This window comes from Rhinopithecus roxellana, chromosome 19 (assembly GCF_007565055.1).
Source record: "Rhinopithecus roxellana isolate Shanxi Qingling chromosome 19, ASM756505v1, whole genome shotgun sequence".
NCBI classification, from domain to species: Eukaryota; Metazoa; Chordata; class Mammalia; order Primates; family Cercopithecidae; genus Rhinopithecus; species Rhinopithecus roxellana.
In genome coordinates, this window is record NC_044567.1 from 68,222,601 (window position 1) to 68,236,736 (window position 14,136).

Sequence of the window (14,136 nt, forward strand, 5' to 3'; positions counted from 1 at the left end):
TCTTTCTAGAATTTTCTCTAAATGTAACTAATGGGTCAAATGAAAGAAAAACAGTCCTACCACTGTTTCTTTCCTTTTTCAATAAACTGTGATTGCAGGCAGTATCAGCCTACTGTGTCACCTCACAGTGAAACAGCACCAATTCCAGTACCTACTCAAATAAGGAATTATCAGCGCATAGAGCAGAATCTTACATCTACTGCCAGCTCAGGCACAAATGTACATGGTTCTCCAAGGTAAGTTAGTAACTTTTTTCTTGCTTAATTATTTTTCTTCTTCTTTAAAAAAAAAATTTATTGTTATTGGAAGATCTGTTAGTTTCCATGGCATAGTTAGTCTCTTACATGTGTGTATACTGGAAATGCATAAAATTGAATAAAAAACTTTTATAATTGATAATTTAAATGATATTTAAGTTTAACTTGATAATATAGTATGATATGTATATATATATTTTATTTATATATGTTAGGTATACATGTGTATAGATACATATACTTATAAAGTATAATTAGTTTTAAGAATTGAGGAAGAACTTATTAAAAAAATGAAATCTCACCAGTTGTAGCAGATTATTTATGTATTGTTTACTTTTTCCCCAATCCTGAGACCTTACTAAGATCATATTAAAGGAATGACAAAGGCACAAGTCCACACAAACACATGAAATAAGAATAGATTATTCTTTTTTTTTTTCTTTTTCTTTTCCTTTTTTTTTTTTGTGCTTTAGAGATGGGGTCTCACTACGTTGACCAGGCTGGTCTTGAACTCATGGCCTCAAGCGATCCTCCCATCTCAGCCTCCCAAAGTGCTGGGATTACAGGTGTGAGCCACCATGCCTGGCCAAGCATAGATTATTCTTATTCTATTCAGTGAGAGAGAGAGTTCAGTAAATTTCTGGAAAACAGAAGGGGATAGAAGAATGGTACTTGATTTAGCATGGCAGACGTAAGTATGCATATAATCAGGGATTCTGATATAACGAGAATCACTGTGACCCACAGTATCCTCAGAGAGTACTAAATCTCAGAGAATTTGATAGAGTGAAGGGAGGAAATAGCACTTTGACTTCTGGTAACTAATTCTACATATATGTATAGTCATGGACATACTCTACATATACAGGCCTCTCCTGTGTATGAAATTGCATTTACACAAAGTTGTTAACTGTTACGATACCAAAGGATGAAAAAGAAGCCAAATGGCCGCCAGTAATGAACTAATTTATTATGATCCATCTCTGATAATGGAATATTACACACCTTCCATTCCACAAAGAGTGAAGGAGCTCCCTCTGTGCCAAAGTGGAAAGATTTCCAAGTTATAATATAAAATGAAAAAAGTGAAGTGATTAACAGTATATTATGCAGTGGTTCTCAAAGTTTATTCTGTGGATCCCTTCAGAGGGTCCATGAGATCAAAACTATTTTCATAATACAAATTAGGACATTATTTGCTTTTTTCATTGCATCGATACATGCACTGATAGTACAAAAAGCAAAGATGGATAAAGCTATTGGAACCTTTGCCTGAATCAGGGTGGTGGTACCCAAACAGTGCTATTAGTCTTTGTATTCTTCACCACCACACACTTGCGGTACAAAGGAATGTCCTTAATGAGGCAGTAAAAAGTAATATATTTCTTTGAAAATCTCAATCCTTGAGTAGGATGTACACATAAAGTACTTTTGCCGCATATTAGAGTAGTTTTCTCAGGAAAAGCACTGGTATGATTGTTCTGGTTCCAAGTTGAACTAGCTACTTTGTCATAGAGTACCTTTTTTACTTTAAAAAATGGCTGACAAACGATGGTTATGGGTATCAAGCAGCCATTTTGTCAAAAATGGTAAGTCCACTTTGAAGAATACAAGCGATGATAAATGTCAATGATAAAACTTGAGCTTTTAAGCAAAAATTAGAATGTTGGAGAAATTCAGTGGTCAATACAAGTTTGACAGCTTCTGTTAAACCTTGACAGGTGTTTCTTTTAAAATTGAGGGTGATATTTTATTATGAATATTACTTTTTGATATTGTTTAATGTATCAATATTGGAATTATCTGCATAACTCAGTGAACCAATGTTTTCCAAATTACTAAATGGTTAAAAAAAATCATGCACAGGTAAAAGTTTCATTCAAAGTGCAAGATTCTTTGCAAAAGAATGGAGTCTCGCATAATGGAGTATGAGTTCATTAATCTGGTTTCAGATCCACGTTGCAGTCAACCTTTTAGCAACAACCACTTGCTGAATTTTGGTGTAGTATCAAAGAAGCATGTCACAGTTAACCTGAAAAGGCTACGAAAATATTCCTTCCTTTCACAGTTACACATCTGTGGAAGGCTGGATCCTCCTTATATACTTTACTCAAAATAACGTGTCTTACAACAGATTGAGTGCAGAAGCAATTGAGAATCCAAATGTCTTCTGTGAGCCATTAGAAATTTATAAAAATGTGTAAAATAATGCCATGCTTCTCACTAATTTATTTTGTTTTGGAAAATATGCTTATTTTTCATAATCTTATATTACATGGAATAAGCTTATTAATGAGTTAATAATTCTTAAAATTTCTCAGCTTAATTTCGAATACAGTAAATATCAATAGATAAAAGTTACATAAACAGAACTCTCTGAGGTCTTCAGTAATTTTTAAGAGTATAAAGAGGACCTAAGACCAAAAAGATTCCAAATGGTTGGTATGTAATATATCACCTTTGGTGTTAAAACATGGTGAAAATAAGAGTATATATTTAGTTTGTTTTGTGTATGCATTAAGGAACTCTGGAAGAATACACTAGAAACTAAGAATCATGGTAACCTTTTGAATAGAATTGGGGAAGTGTTGGGAATTAGGCAAATAGAAATAGAAAAATGAGAGGGAGACCTCACTCTTTTTATGGATCTTATAATTGTTCCACGTGACTATATTACATATTTCTGAAAACTACGCCATGGCATATTGTTAGGAAGTTTCACAAAATGCAGGAATAAAGAGAGAGTTCTAGAACCTTTTATAAAAGGAATAATTTACTTTTCAGATCTGCAGTGGTGCGAAGGTCCAACACCAGCCCCATGGGCTTCCTCCGGCTGGGATCATGCTCCCCGGTGCCAGCAGACACAGCACAGACAGTTGGACGAAGGCTCTCCACTGGGTCTTCTAGGCCTTACTCACCTTCCCCTTTGGGTAAGGAGAGTTTAAAAACAGTTGTTTTCAACCTTTTTTTCACTGTAATAAATCTGACGTTACACATTCTCTTTAGGAACGTTGGCTCATGATGGCGTTGATTCTCAGCTGATTGGAGGCCATACCCCATCCTTCCATCTTTACCCCAATCCCAACTCCCTCTTTTCTTTTTTTCTTTTTCTTTTTCTTTCTTTATTTGAGACAAGGTCTCACTCTGTTGCCCAGGCTGGAGTGCAGGGGCATGATCTCGGCTCACTGCAGCCTCTGCCTCCTGGGTCCAAAGGAGCTTTCCACCTCAGCCTCCCAAGTAGCTGGAACTACAGGCGCATGCCACCACACCCAGCTAATTATTTTTATTTTTTTATTTTTATAGAGGCAAAGTTTCATTATGTTACCCAGGCTGGTCTCGAGCTCCTGGGCTCAAGCGATCCACTCGCCTTGGCCTTCCAAGGTGCGGGGGTTATAGGTGTGAGCCACTGCATCCGGCCCCAACTTCTTTTTGAGAATCTCTGTATAAAAGTGTTAGGATCTCTACTGAAAATACAATAATATAAATGTAACTTATGTATAAAAAGCATCTCCTTTGGGATTGGGCTCTGAATCTGAATGCAAAGTCAGAAACCCTAGGTTGAAGTGCATAAAATGCCTTTTCTACTTATCACTCATACTTATAAGGATTACTGTATAGCAGCTCTGGGTCACAATTACCAGAAACCTTCCAGTTCCAGTAGGCATGTGGTGGCAGCTTCGTTACAGATCTTCCCACTTCTCCTGGTACTGTAATAAGGAGAATGCCAATACAAACAACACCAGCAACAACAAAAACCCTACCAAAAGGAGAAACAAACCGTATACCATATCTTCAGTGAAACCAAGAGACAGAAATAAAAGCTCAAACTCCAGAAATATGTGTAAGAGAGCCAAAGCCACTGAGACTACAGCAGCTGTATGAGAGGCGGCATTGAGGTGGTGGGAAGAACAGGTGGTGCACACAGGGCCCAGGGGTGGCAGATCTCAAAACTGCAAAAAAAGTACTTCCAGGGGAGGACCCCACCTTCAGTCAGAACTGCTGAAGTAAGACTAAGATGGAACAGGAAGAAATCTGAAGAGACAGAAAGAGAAGGGCTTTCCTCAGGAGCCCTATTTAAAACAAGACAAAACACACAATGATAGTGTTAAAAAAGGAAAAAAGTTTAAATTGCCACATTACCTGTTGCAATGGTTTCAAAGCTGTTTTTAGACGAAAAATCTTTGAATAAAATTTTGGCCCTTTCTCACCCATGCAGCAGCCCCTGAGGTACTTCAGGGTCTCCAAAGACAAGGTCCAAATCTCATTCTTGCACACAAGAATAAAGCTCTTCCCTAAGGATCTGATCTCTGCCTGCTGCCTGATCTTTGTAGACATATGTTTGTCATCTGCTTAAACTCCCCTGAAGCCTTCTCTAACTCTCTCTCTATGTTAGTTTTAGTTCTCAGAGAAATGGATGCATAGAACATACTAGATATACAAGAGAGTGACTTGGGGAAACTCCTGTGAAGAATGAAGGGGAGGAGCAGGAGGAAGCAGGGAGGGCCCTCAGACCAAACATAGGTCCAACACCTGGAAAAGGAGGGCAGGAAGGAGGAAGAGCTGGCCAGGAAGAGTCTCAGACTGTGATGTAGGTCTAAGAAGGTTTCAGCCAGACTGAAGGAGTAGCCCCAAGCACTGGATTGTCTTGTTAGAGGAATTCCCTGACCTGCTTCAACAAGCCTGAATTAGTGCCCCACCATGTGCAGTCACTGGCTGGGAACAGCTCCTGGGGGAAGCCTAGCCTTGGCACCAGTGTGGTAGACCAGAGGGACTGCAGCTGGGGCTGTCTGTTAGCCGTGCCCTGCAGTTCCCCAAGCCCGGACACTTTGTACAAACTCTTTGTACTTATCTGTCTTATGGACATACTTGTTAGGAGCATTTGTTTGTTTATGTGGCTTTTCTTCCCCTAATGTTCTTGTTTCAAGGCAGATTATACGATACTTTTTATCCTAGTGTGCAGCGCCCAGCAGATTGGTCCTCTGGTAAATGTTAGTTGAACCAAACCTTTGTTCCTTAAAATTTTCTAACCAGTAATTTACTGTGTAATTTGTGCATGTGTTGCCTGTTGCTGTCTTTTATTGGTTTGGGATATTTTTCTTCCTTTCCCCATCTGGTTTTTTTTTTTTTTTTTTTTTTTTTATGTAGTTGGTACCATTCCTGAGCAGTTTAGTCAGTGCTGCTGTGGGCATCCTCAGGGCCATGACTCCAGGAGTAGAAACTCCTCAGGTAGGAGAATGTATTTGGTTTATTAATAATTTGAATTGTATTATAAATGGATTTGAGCTGTGTTTTTCTAGTCTTATCAAAGAACAGAATTGATGTGAATTATCTCCTCTGCCATCCTGATTTTTAGAATCTTGGTCTAATGTGGTTTAACATATCATAAAGCTAATCTAATACCTCCTTTTGAATATGAGATTCCTTAATGAAAGTGAGTCTTAGGAATTAAATAATTTGGCTAAGTTTTGGTTATTTTCACATAGATAATGAAAATTATTTACGAAGTGAAATTTCATTACTTTAATACTATTGATTAATACCTTTTTTTTTTTTTTTAATTGGAGTCTCGCTCTGTCGCCTAGACTGGAATGCAGTGTCATGATCTTGGCTCACTGCAACCTCTGCCTCCTGGGTTCAAGCGATTCTTCTACCTCAACCTCCCAAGTAGCTGGGACTACAGGCGAGCGCCACCATGCCCGGCTAACTTTTGTATTTTTAGTAGAGGTGGGGTTTCACCATATTGGCCAGGCTAGACTTGAACTCCTGACCTTGTGATCCTCCTGCCTTGGCCTCCCAAAGTGCTAGAATTACAGGTGTGAACCACCGTTTCGGAATGATTAATACTGTTTTTGGTAAGAGCCATGAGTCAGCATCAGATAAAATAATATAGTTTTTTTTTATTATATGTATATGCCTGAAAATATATGTGTGAATCGCAGCTTTATAAGTTAAATTCTATTGTATGGATATTTGAGGAGTTGACCAGTTAGAGGACTCCTGTGTTACTTAGAAAAGCACTCTTTAACGAAGCTTAAATAACTTTAGTCAGACCATAAGATTTTAACACGAATTTATTTTTATAAAGCGCAGTAAAATTAAATATCAAGTTTGGAATGAGGTGAAGCCAGGAGTGGTCAACAGCAAAGCTTTTGTTGGTTTCTGTTTTTAGAATAATGATGGTTAGGTCACTAAGAATATTTGCATGCTCTTAATGTTAATTCTTGATAGTTTGGCTTCTAAGAAACTCCAAAGAGTGTGTAACTGGAGTCAAGGATTAGTGGACCTTGGGTTGGCAACAACAAGGTTTGTAGGGGGGAAAAGGGGGCCTTATCTCCTAGACTCTTGATTTGGTTTCCCCTGAGAGGCAAGGATATCTGCAGGCAAGTGTTTTCTTTGTGAGAGTATGGATGCTTTGGGTTTTTAGTGTGTAATTTAATGGACAAAGTACAGAAAATCCACATGCTTGTTATTTTTACACAAAGTAAAATCTGGGAAAGGTCTGTTATCTTATGATCTTCTTTCCTACACATTATATTTGTTTATTTTGTTTTTTTTGAATAAGGAGTTATTTTGGGTTAGTTTGAGTTTTCTTTTAGTTGCCGTGTGAGAAAAGAGAATAATTACATAGATTTACCAAGGTATGTAATCATATAGAGTAAAAATCATCCTGTTCAATGTAGGTTTTTGTTGTATTCATTAACTTTAATCACTAACGATATTGCTCTCTTTGGTGCTAATCACACCTTGCATTAATCTGAGTTATTTACTAGCTACTGATTAAAAACAGCGAGTAACCCATAATCATTAAAATCTGTCTCCTGAGAATATGAACAATGGATTTGTTTTGCAAAGGATGGCAGAAAAATAGTCTCTTGCCAAGTAAATCACTTTTAGAATGTCTTATGAAAAATAAGATATTTATCAGAATTCTCATTTTAAAAGCTGTTTTCTTAATTTTTACATTTTTACACTGCACTTCTTCACTTTGGGTTAACGTTACATTTGTTTTCTTGTTAGGTTCTCCAGTGCCACAAGCTCAGTCACCACAGTCCCTCTTATTGGGTGCTAGACTGCAGAGCGCCCCCACCCTCACTGACATCTATCAGAACAAGCAGAAGCTCAGAAAACAGCACTCCGACCCCGTGTGCCCAACCCATGCTGGGGCTGGGTACAGCTACTCACCTCAGCCCAGCCGGCCTGGCAGCCTTGGAACTTCTCCCACCAAGCACTTGGGGTCCTCTCCACGGAGTTCTGACTGGTTCTTTAAAACTCCTTTGCCAACAATCATTGGCTCTCCTACTAAGGTGTGTTTATTAAACCCTTTTGTAGGTTAGGAACTAGTATAGTACTTTATGGAAAGGATTCATTATGAGAAGAGCTATAATTTATTTATTTCATTTTTTGAAACAGAGTCTTGCTTTGTTGTCCAGGCTGGAGTACAGTGGTGCAAGCTCAGCTCACTACAACCTCTGCTTCCCAGGTTCAAACCATTCTGGTACCTCAACCTCCTGAGTAGCTGGGATTACAGGCATGTGCCACCTTGCCCAGCTAATTTTTTTTGCATTTTTAGTAGAGATGGGGTTTCACCATGTTGGCCAGTCTGGTCTTGAACTCCTGGTCTCAAGTAATCCGCCTGCCTCAGTCTCCCAAAATGCTAGAAGTACAGGTGTGAGCCACTGCTCCTGGCAAATAATAGCTATAATATAATGAACACTTTCTATGTGCCAGATGCAATGTAAGTACTTCACTTGCAGAATTCTTTTTGTGTATGATCCCATTTAATCCTGATAAAAGGAAATTGAGGCTGAGAGAGTTTAAATGAACTGTGCAAGGTCACTCAAGCTGTAAATAGAGCTGCCAGTGTTTGAATCTGGGTTTGACTGATGCCAGAGTCCATACTCCTGCCAGGTCTGACTTGCAGACCCTGACGAAGCAGTGGATGAAAAAATGCACTCCAACACAGACATCCAGTGAAGGAGTGGGCTAGGGGACCGGGCCGTTCACAGAAAGAGTTGTAGCCGCCATGGCTCTGACATGCTAGTGCTGCAGGCATTTATTTAGTACAGATTTAATGACAAAGGCCTTGAGTCAACATACTTGTGGGTAATTGCGTGTAGATGATTAAAGGCCAGGTTCCAAGGCCTAAGTAAACTAACTTATCTAGATCAGTTTTTTTTCATCCCCTTGTTAGCTAACCTAACCTGTCAGGCACCGGATAAGAGAAGCTGGCTGCCTTCAGCCAAATCCTAGCTTTTGTAAAACCTCTCGGCCTTCCAAGAAGGTTTGCATCTTTCTACAATTTTTCCCACCACCCTGACCAATACTTTTGACTACTGGGTCACACAAACCTGCCATTACTGAATAGTTGATGCATCATATTAACTAGTTTACATATATATCTCTTTAGACCACAGCTCCTTTCAAAATCCCTAAAACGCAAGCATCTTCCAACCTGTTAGCCTTGGTTACTCATCATGGGCCTGCTGAAGAACAATCCAAAGATGGGAATGAGCCACGGGAATGTGCCCATTGCCTCTTAGTACAAGGAAGTGAGAGGCAGCGGGCTGAGCAGCAGAGCAAGGCAGTGTTTGGCAGGTAAAAGACTGTTTCCATTCTAGCCTTAAACATGAAAACTGTAATAGTAAAACAAATAGATTTCTATTATAAAAGCAGCAAGACTACATTAGTATAGCAGGTGATTTATGCCATATGGTTATTGATATGTACTGCATACATTTAGAATCTCTGAAAACCATAGATGCTTCCTGTAACTGTGTAAGTACATAGTTCTTCCTGAACTTCTTGAATATTCTATTTCTGTCCTTTATTTTTATTATTGAAGTTTATCTCTACCCTGTATTGTTTGGTATCTATTTCTTGTTTCCTCATTCTCTAACTTCCTATTAACCCTTCTAGTTTTAAAAAGTGTAGTTTTCCTTTATTAAAAACATCACCATTCTTTTTAGATCTGTCAGTACTGGGAGGTTATCAGATCAACAAGGAAAGACTCCTATAGGTGGACATCAGGGCAGCACAGACAGTTTAAATACAGAACGACCAATGGATATAGGTAAGAAAAATGAAGTTTCTTTTTAGGCACATAATTTGCTAGCATATGTATTAGTTTCTTACTGCTGTTGTAACAAATCACCACGTGCTTGGTGGCATAAAACAACACAAATGTATTATTTTACAGTTCTGGATGTCATACCTATCCTCTCATCTTCCTTCTCAGTAGCCCATTCACAGCAGGAGCTTATTCAGTATCTTGATGAGCAGCAGCCTGTGAGTTATTAATAGAAGGAGTTCTGACAGAGATTATTTTTTTTTTGTCAGTAGGATAATACTGGTCAAAGTTTGGCCTAAACCTACATGTACTCCTGAGCATTTACTTTACAGTAACTGGATTTTGTAAAGACCCATACGTCACTGAGACCCCTGAACCTTTCGGAGTTGCTCCAGAGACTGTATGTTCATAACCACCCATACATATCTAGATTACTTGGCCTGCGTGTCAAAAAACAAAAACAAAATGCAGGTTCTAGACTCTTAATTCCGTATTCCAGACTTGCTTGCTTAAATTTTCTGGGGGTTTTTAGGAGTCAATATATGTAATACACTCCCAGGTGATTATTGTGGACACTCAAATTTGAGAATCACTATTGTAATCTTGTTTTTTTTCTCTATGATTTTTTAATTTTCCCCACTAGCATCCAAAGGAAGAAATATCTGAGCCAGCATGGTTTCTAACCCAAAGAGAATACTGTAGGATTTAATATTTCACTGTACTCTCTTCTTCCCTTCAGTTTCCAAAGAGAAGTCTGATATAATTCTTACCCTTGTTCTCTATAGGTGAGGTGTGTTTTTGTCTTTGGCTTATTTCGGAATTTTCTCTTTGTCTTTAATTCTCTGAAGTTTGAATATGATATGCTTAGATGCAGATTTTTTCATATTCATTCTGCTTGGTGTTTTCTGTTTCCTAGGTCTGTGGTTTGATTCTGTCATTAATTTTGGAAGTTTTTCAGCCATTATTACTGCTTTGAATGTTTCTTCTGCTTTTCTCTCTCATTCTTCTGGTATTCCCATTAAGTATATGTTCCACTCTTAGAGTTGGCCCATTGTTCTTAAGAGTCTCATGCTCTGCTGACTGAGCTAGCCGGGCACTGGCTCCATTGTTCTTAGTCTGTTCTTTTTTCTTCTTCTTCTTCTTTTCATTCTTCTTTCTCTTTGCTTTTTGGTTGAGGAAGTTTCAGAAAGATATTGACATATCTTTAATCTCACTGATTCTTTCCTTGGCAAAGTCCAGTCTACTGATGAGCCCATCAAAGGCATTCTTTGTTTCTGTTACCGTGATTTTGATTTTTAACATTTCTTTTAGACTCTTTTTGAGTCTATATTACCTATCTGTTCTTGCATGTTGTCCACTTTTTCCATTAGAGCTCTTAGTATATTAATTATCATTACTTTAAATTCCCAGTGTGATATTAATTCCAGTATCTCTGCCATATGTGAGTCTGGTTCTGATGTTTGACTTGCTCTCTCTTTTCAAACTGTATTTTTGCCTTTTAGCATGCCTTTTAATTGAGGCTGAGTATGATATACTTTGTTTAAAAACTGAGTTAAGTAGGCCTTTAGTATGAGGTTTTTTGTTTATCTGGCCCAGAGTTAAGCTTTATTTAGTGTTTGCTGTAGCTGTGGGTATCAGAGGCTAAAATTTTCTCTGGTATCCTGTTTTTTTCTCTCCTGTTGTCTTTGGGTTTCCCTATACATTCCTTAAATTGCATCTGGACCTTGCCTAACTGCATTTTCTTCTGACAGCGTTATAATTCTATTTTTAAAAGTGTAAGATGTAGCTCTTACACTTACGTCTGTGGTCCAGTTTGACTTAATTCTTATGGATGATGTGGTAAAGGGATCCAGCTTTATTCTTTTGGATGGGCTATTCCGTGGTCGCAGCACCATTGAAGATTATTCTTTCCCTGTTGTGTTGTTTTGCTAGCCTTGTCAGAAATTGGTTGACCATTGATAGGGTTAGGTTTTGTGTCCCCACCCAAATCTTTTTTTTTTTTTTTTAGACGGAGTCTGGCTCTCTTGCCCAGGCTGGAGTGCAGTGGCCGGATCTCAGCTCACTGCAAGCTCTGCCTCCCGGGTTTACGCCATTCTCCTGCCTCAGCCTCCCGAGTAGCTGGGACTACAGGCGCCCGCCAACTCGCCCGGCTAGTTTTTTGTATTTTTTTTAGTAGAGAGGGGGTTTCACCGTGTTAGCCAGGATGGTCTCGATCTCCTGACCTCGTGATCCGCCCGTCTCGGCCTCCCAAAGTGCTGGGATTACAGGGTTGAGCCACCGCGCCTGGTCGTCCCCACCCAAATCTTATCTTGAATTGTAATTCCCTTAATTTCCATGTGTCAAGGGACAGACCAGGTGGAGGTAATTGAATCATGGGGGCAGTTTCCCCCATGATGTTCTGGTGATAGTGAGTTCTCACGAGATATGATGGGTTTATAAGGGGGCTCTTCCCCACTTTGCTCGGCATTTCTCCTTCCTGCTGCCTTGCCAAGAAAGTGCCTTGCTTCCCCTTTGCCTTCCACCATAATTGTAGGTTTCCTGAGGCCTCTCCAGCCATGCTTAACTGTGAGTCAATTAAACCTCTTTCCTTTATAAATTTCCCAGTCTCGGGCGTTATTTATAGCAGTAGGAAAACGAACTAATACAACCATAAATATGTTTATCTCTGGACTCACCTATTTCATTGATACATATGTCAATTCATGCTGGTACCATACTACCTTGATTACTGTAGCTTCGTCTTAAGTTTCAAAATCAGGAAATAGGAGTTTTTCTTTTTTGTTCTTTTTCAAGATTGTTTTGGTTATTAGGGGTGTCTTTGAGTTTCCATATGAATTTTTGCATGATCTTGTCAGTTTCTGTAGAGAGACTGGCTGGGTTTTTGATGGAGATTGCATTATTAGATCAATTTAGTGAATATTGAAATCTTTCTTAGTCCATTTTGTGCTGCTATAACAGAACAGCTGAGACTACATAATTTATAATGAACAGAAATTTACTTTCTTACCATTCTGTAGGCTGAAAGTCCAAGATCAAGGCACTTACTCTGGTGAGAGTCTTGCTGCTTCGTCACATAGTGGAAGGCAGAAGGGCGGGAGAGGGCTTGTCCTTTAACCTCAAGTCCTTTTATAATGGCATTAATCCATTCATGAGGGCTTTTGGGTCTTGTTTCCTCTTAGTCTGGTCAAAGGTTTGTTAATTTTATTTATCTTTTCAATAAATCAACTTTCATTTCCTTGATCTTTTGTATTGTTTTCTTAGTTTCAATTTTGTTTGTGTCCTGATTTTTATTATTTCTCTTCTTCTGGTAATTTTAGGTTTGGTTTGCTCTTGCTTTTCTAGTTCTTTAAGATGCATTGTTAGGTCGTTTGAAGATTTCTTCTTTTTTGATGTGTAAGCACTTTTAGCTATAAATTTCCCGCTTACCACTGCTTTCACTGTAATCCCAAAGGTTTGGTATGTTGTTTCCATTATTATTTGTTTCAATAAATTTTTCAATTTCCTTCTTTCTTCATTGACCCACTGGTCATTCAGGAGCATATTGTTTAATTTCCGTGGATGTATATAGTTTCCAAAATACCTCTTATTAATTTCTAGTTTTATTTCATGGTGGTCAGAGAAGATACTTGATATTATTTCAAAAAAATTTTTTGTGTGTGTGTGTGTAAACGGGGTATTGCTGGAGTGCAGTGGCATGATCTTGGTGCACTGCAATCTCCACCTCCCAGATTCAAGCGATTCTTGTGCCTCAGCCTCCCTTGTTGCTGGGATTACAGGTGTGTACCACCATGCCTGGCTAATTTTTGTAATTTTTTTTTTTTTTTTCTTTTTAGAGAGTTTCACTCTGTTGCCCAGGCTGGAGTACAGTGCTGCAATCTTGGCTCACTGCAACCTCCTCCTGGATCCAAGTGATTCTCCTGCCTCAGCCTCTTGAGTAACTGGAACCATGGGTATGTGCCACCATACCCAGCTTTTTTTGTATTTTTAGTAGAGACGGGGTTTCACCATGTTGGCCAAGCTGGTCTGGAACTCCTGGCCTCATGTGATTGCCTGCCTCAGCCTCCCAAAGTTCTGGGATTATAGGCTTGAGCCGCTGTGCCCACCTACTTTTTGTAATTTTAGTAGAGACAGGATTTTGCCATGTTGGCAAAGCTGGTTTCGAACTCCTGGCCTCAAGTGATCTGCCCGCCTCGGCCTCCCACAGTGCTGCAACTATAGGTGTGAACCACTACACCGGCCATTGTTGTTGTTGTTTAATGTTTTATGACTTGTTTTGTGACCTAACATATGGTCTATCATTGAGAATGATCCATATCCTGAGTGGAATGTATATTCTGCAGCCATTGGGTGAAACGTTCTGTAAATATCAATTAGGACCTATAGTGCAGATTAAGTCTGATGTTTCTTTGTTGATTTTCTTCTGGATGATCTATCCAAGTGTGAAAGTGGGGCCCTGAAGTTTCCAGCTATTATTGTATTGGGGTCTATCTCTGTCTTTAGCTCTAATAATATTTACTTTATATATCTGTATGCTCCAGTGTTGGGTGCGTATATATCTACAGTTGTCATATCCTCTTGCTGAATTGACCCCTTTGTCATTATATAATGACCTTTGTCTTTTTTTATGGTTTTTGTCTTGAAATCTATTTTGTCTGATGTAAGTATAGCTACTCCTGGTCTTGTTTAGTTTCCATTGTGTGGAATATCCTTTTCCATTCTTTTATTATCAGTCTATGTGTGTCTCTCTATAGGTGAAGTGTGTTTCTTATAGGCACCAGATAGGTGGGGCTTATTTTTTTAATCCATTCAGCC

The 14,136-nt window shown here is 38.8% G+C and overlaps 1 protein-coding gene across 6 annotated transcripts in view; it reads left to right on the plus strand.

Moving 5' to 3' along the window:
• Window positions 1-14,136, plus strand: part of ULK2 (unc-51 like autophagy activating kinase 2) — a 103,301-nt gene that overhangs the window by 68,663 nt on the left and 20,502 nt on the right. For 5 of the 6 annotated variants that reach the window (XM_030923447.1, XM_030923446.1, XM_030923443.1 and 2 more), the window contains 6 exons: window positions 99-236; window positions 3,042-3,187; window positions 5,403-5,483; window positions 7,275-7,561; window positions 8,665-8,852; window positions 9,224-9,327. In XM_030923447.1, the coding sequence (XP_030779307.1) occupies window positions 99-236; window positions 3,042-3,187; window positions 5,403-5,483; window positions 7,275-7,561; window positions 8,665-8,852; window positions 9,224-9,327 (944 nt within the window). The remainder of the gene's footprint in view (window positions 1-98; window positions 237-3,041; window positions 3,188-5,402; window positions 5,484-7,274; window positions 7,562-8,664; window positions 8,853-9,223; window positions 9,328-14,136) is intronic. The other variant, XM_030923444.1, reaches the window with a different exon arrangement.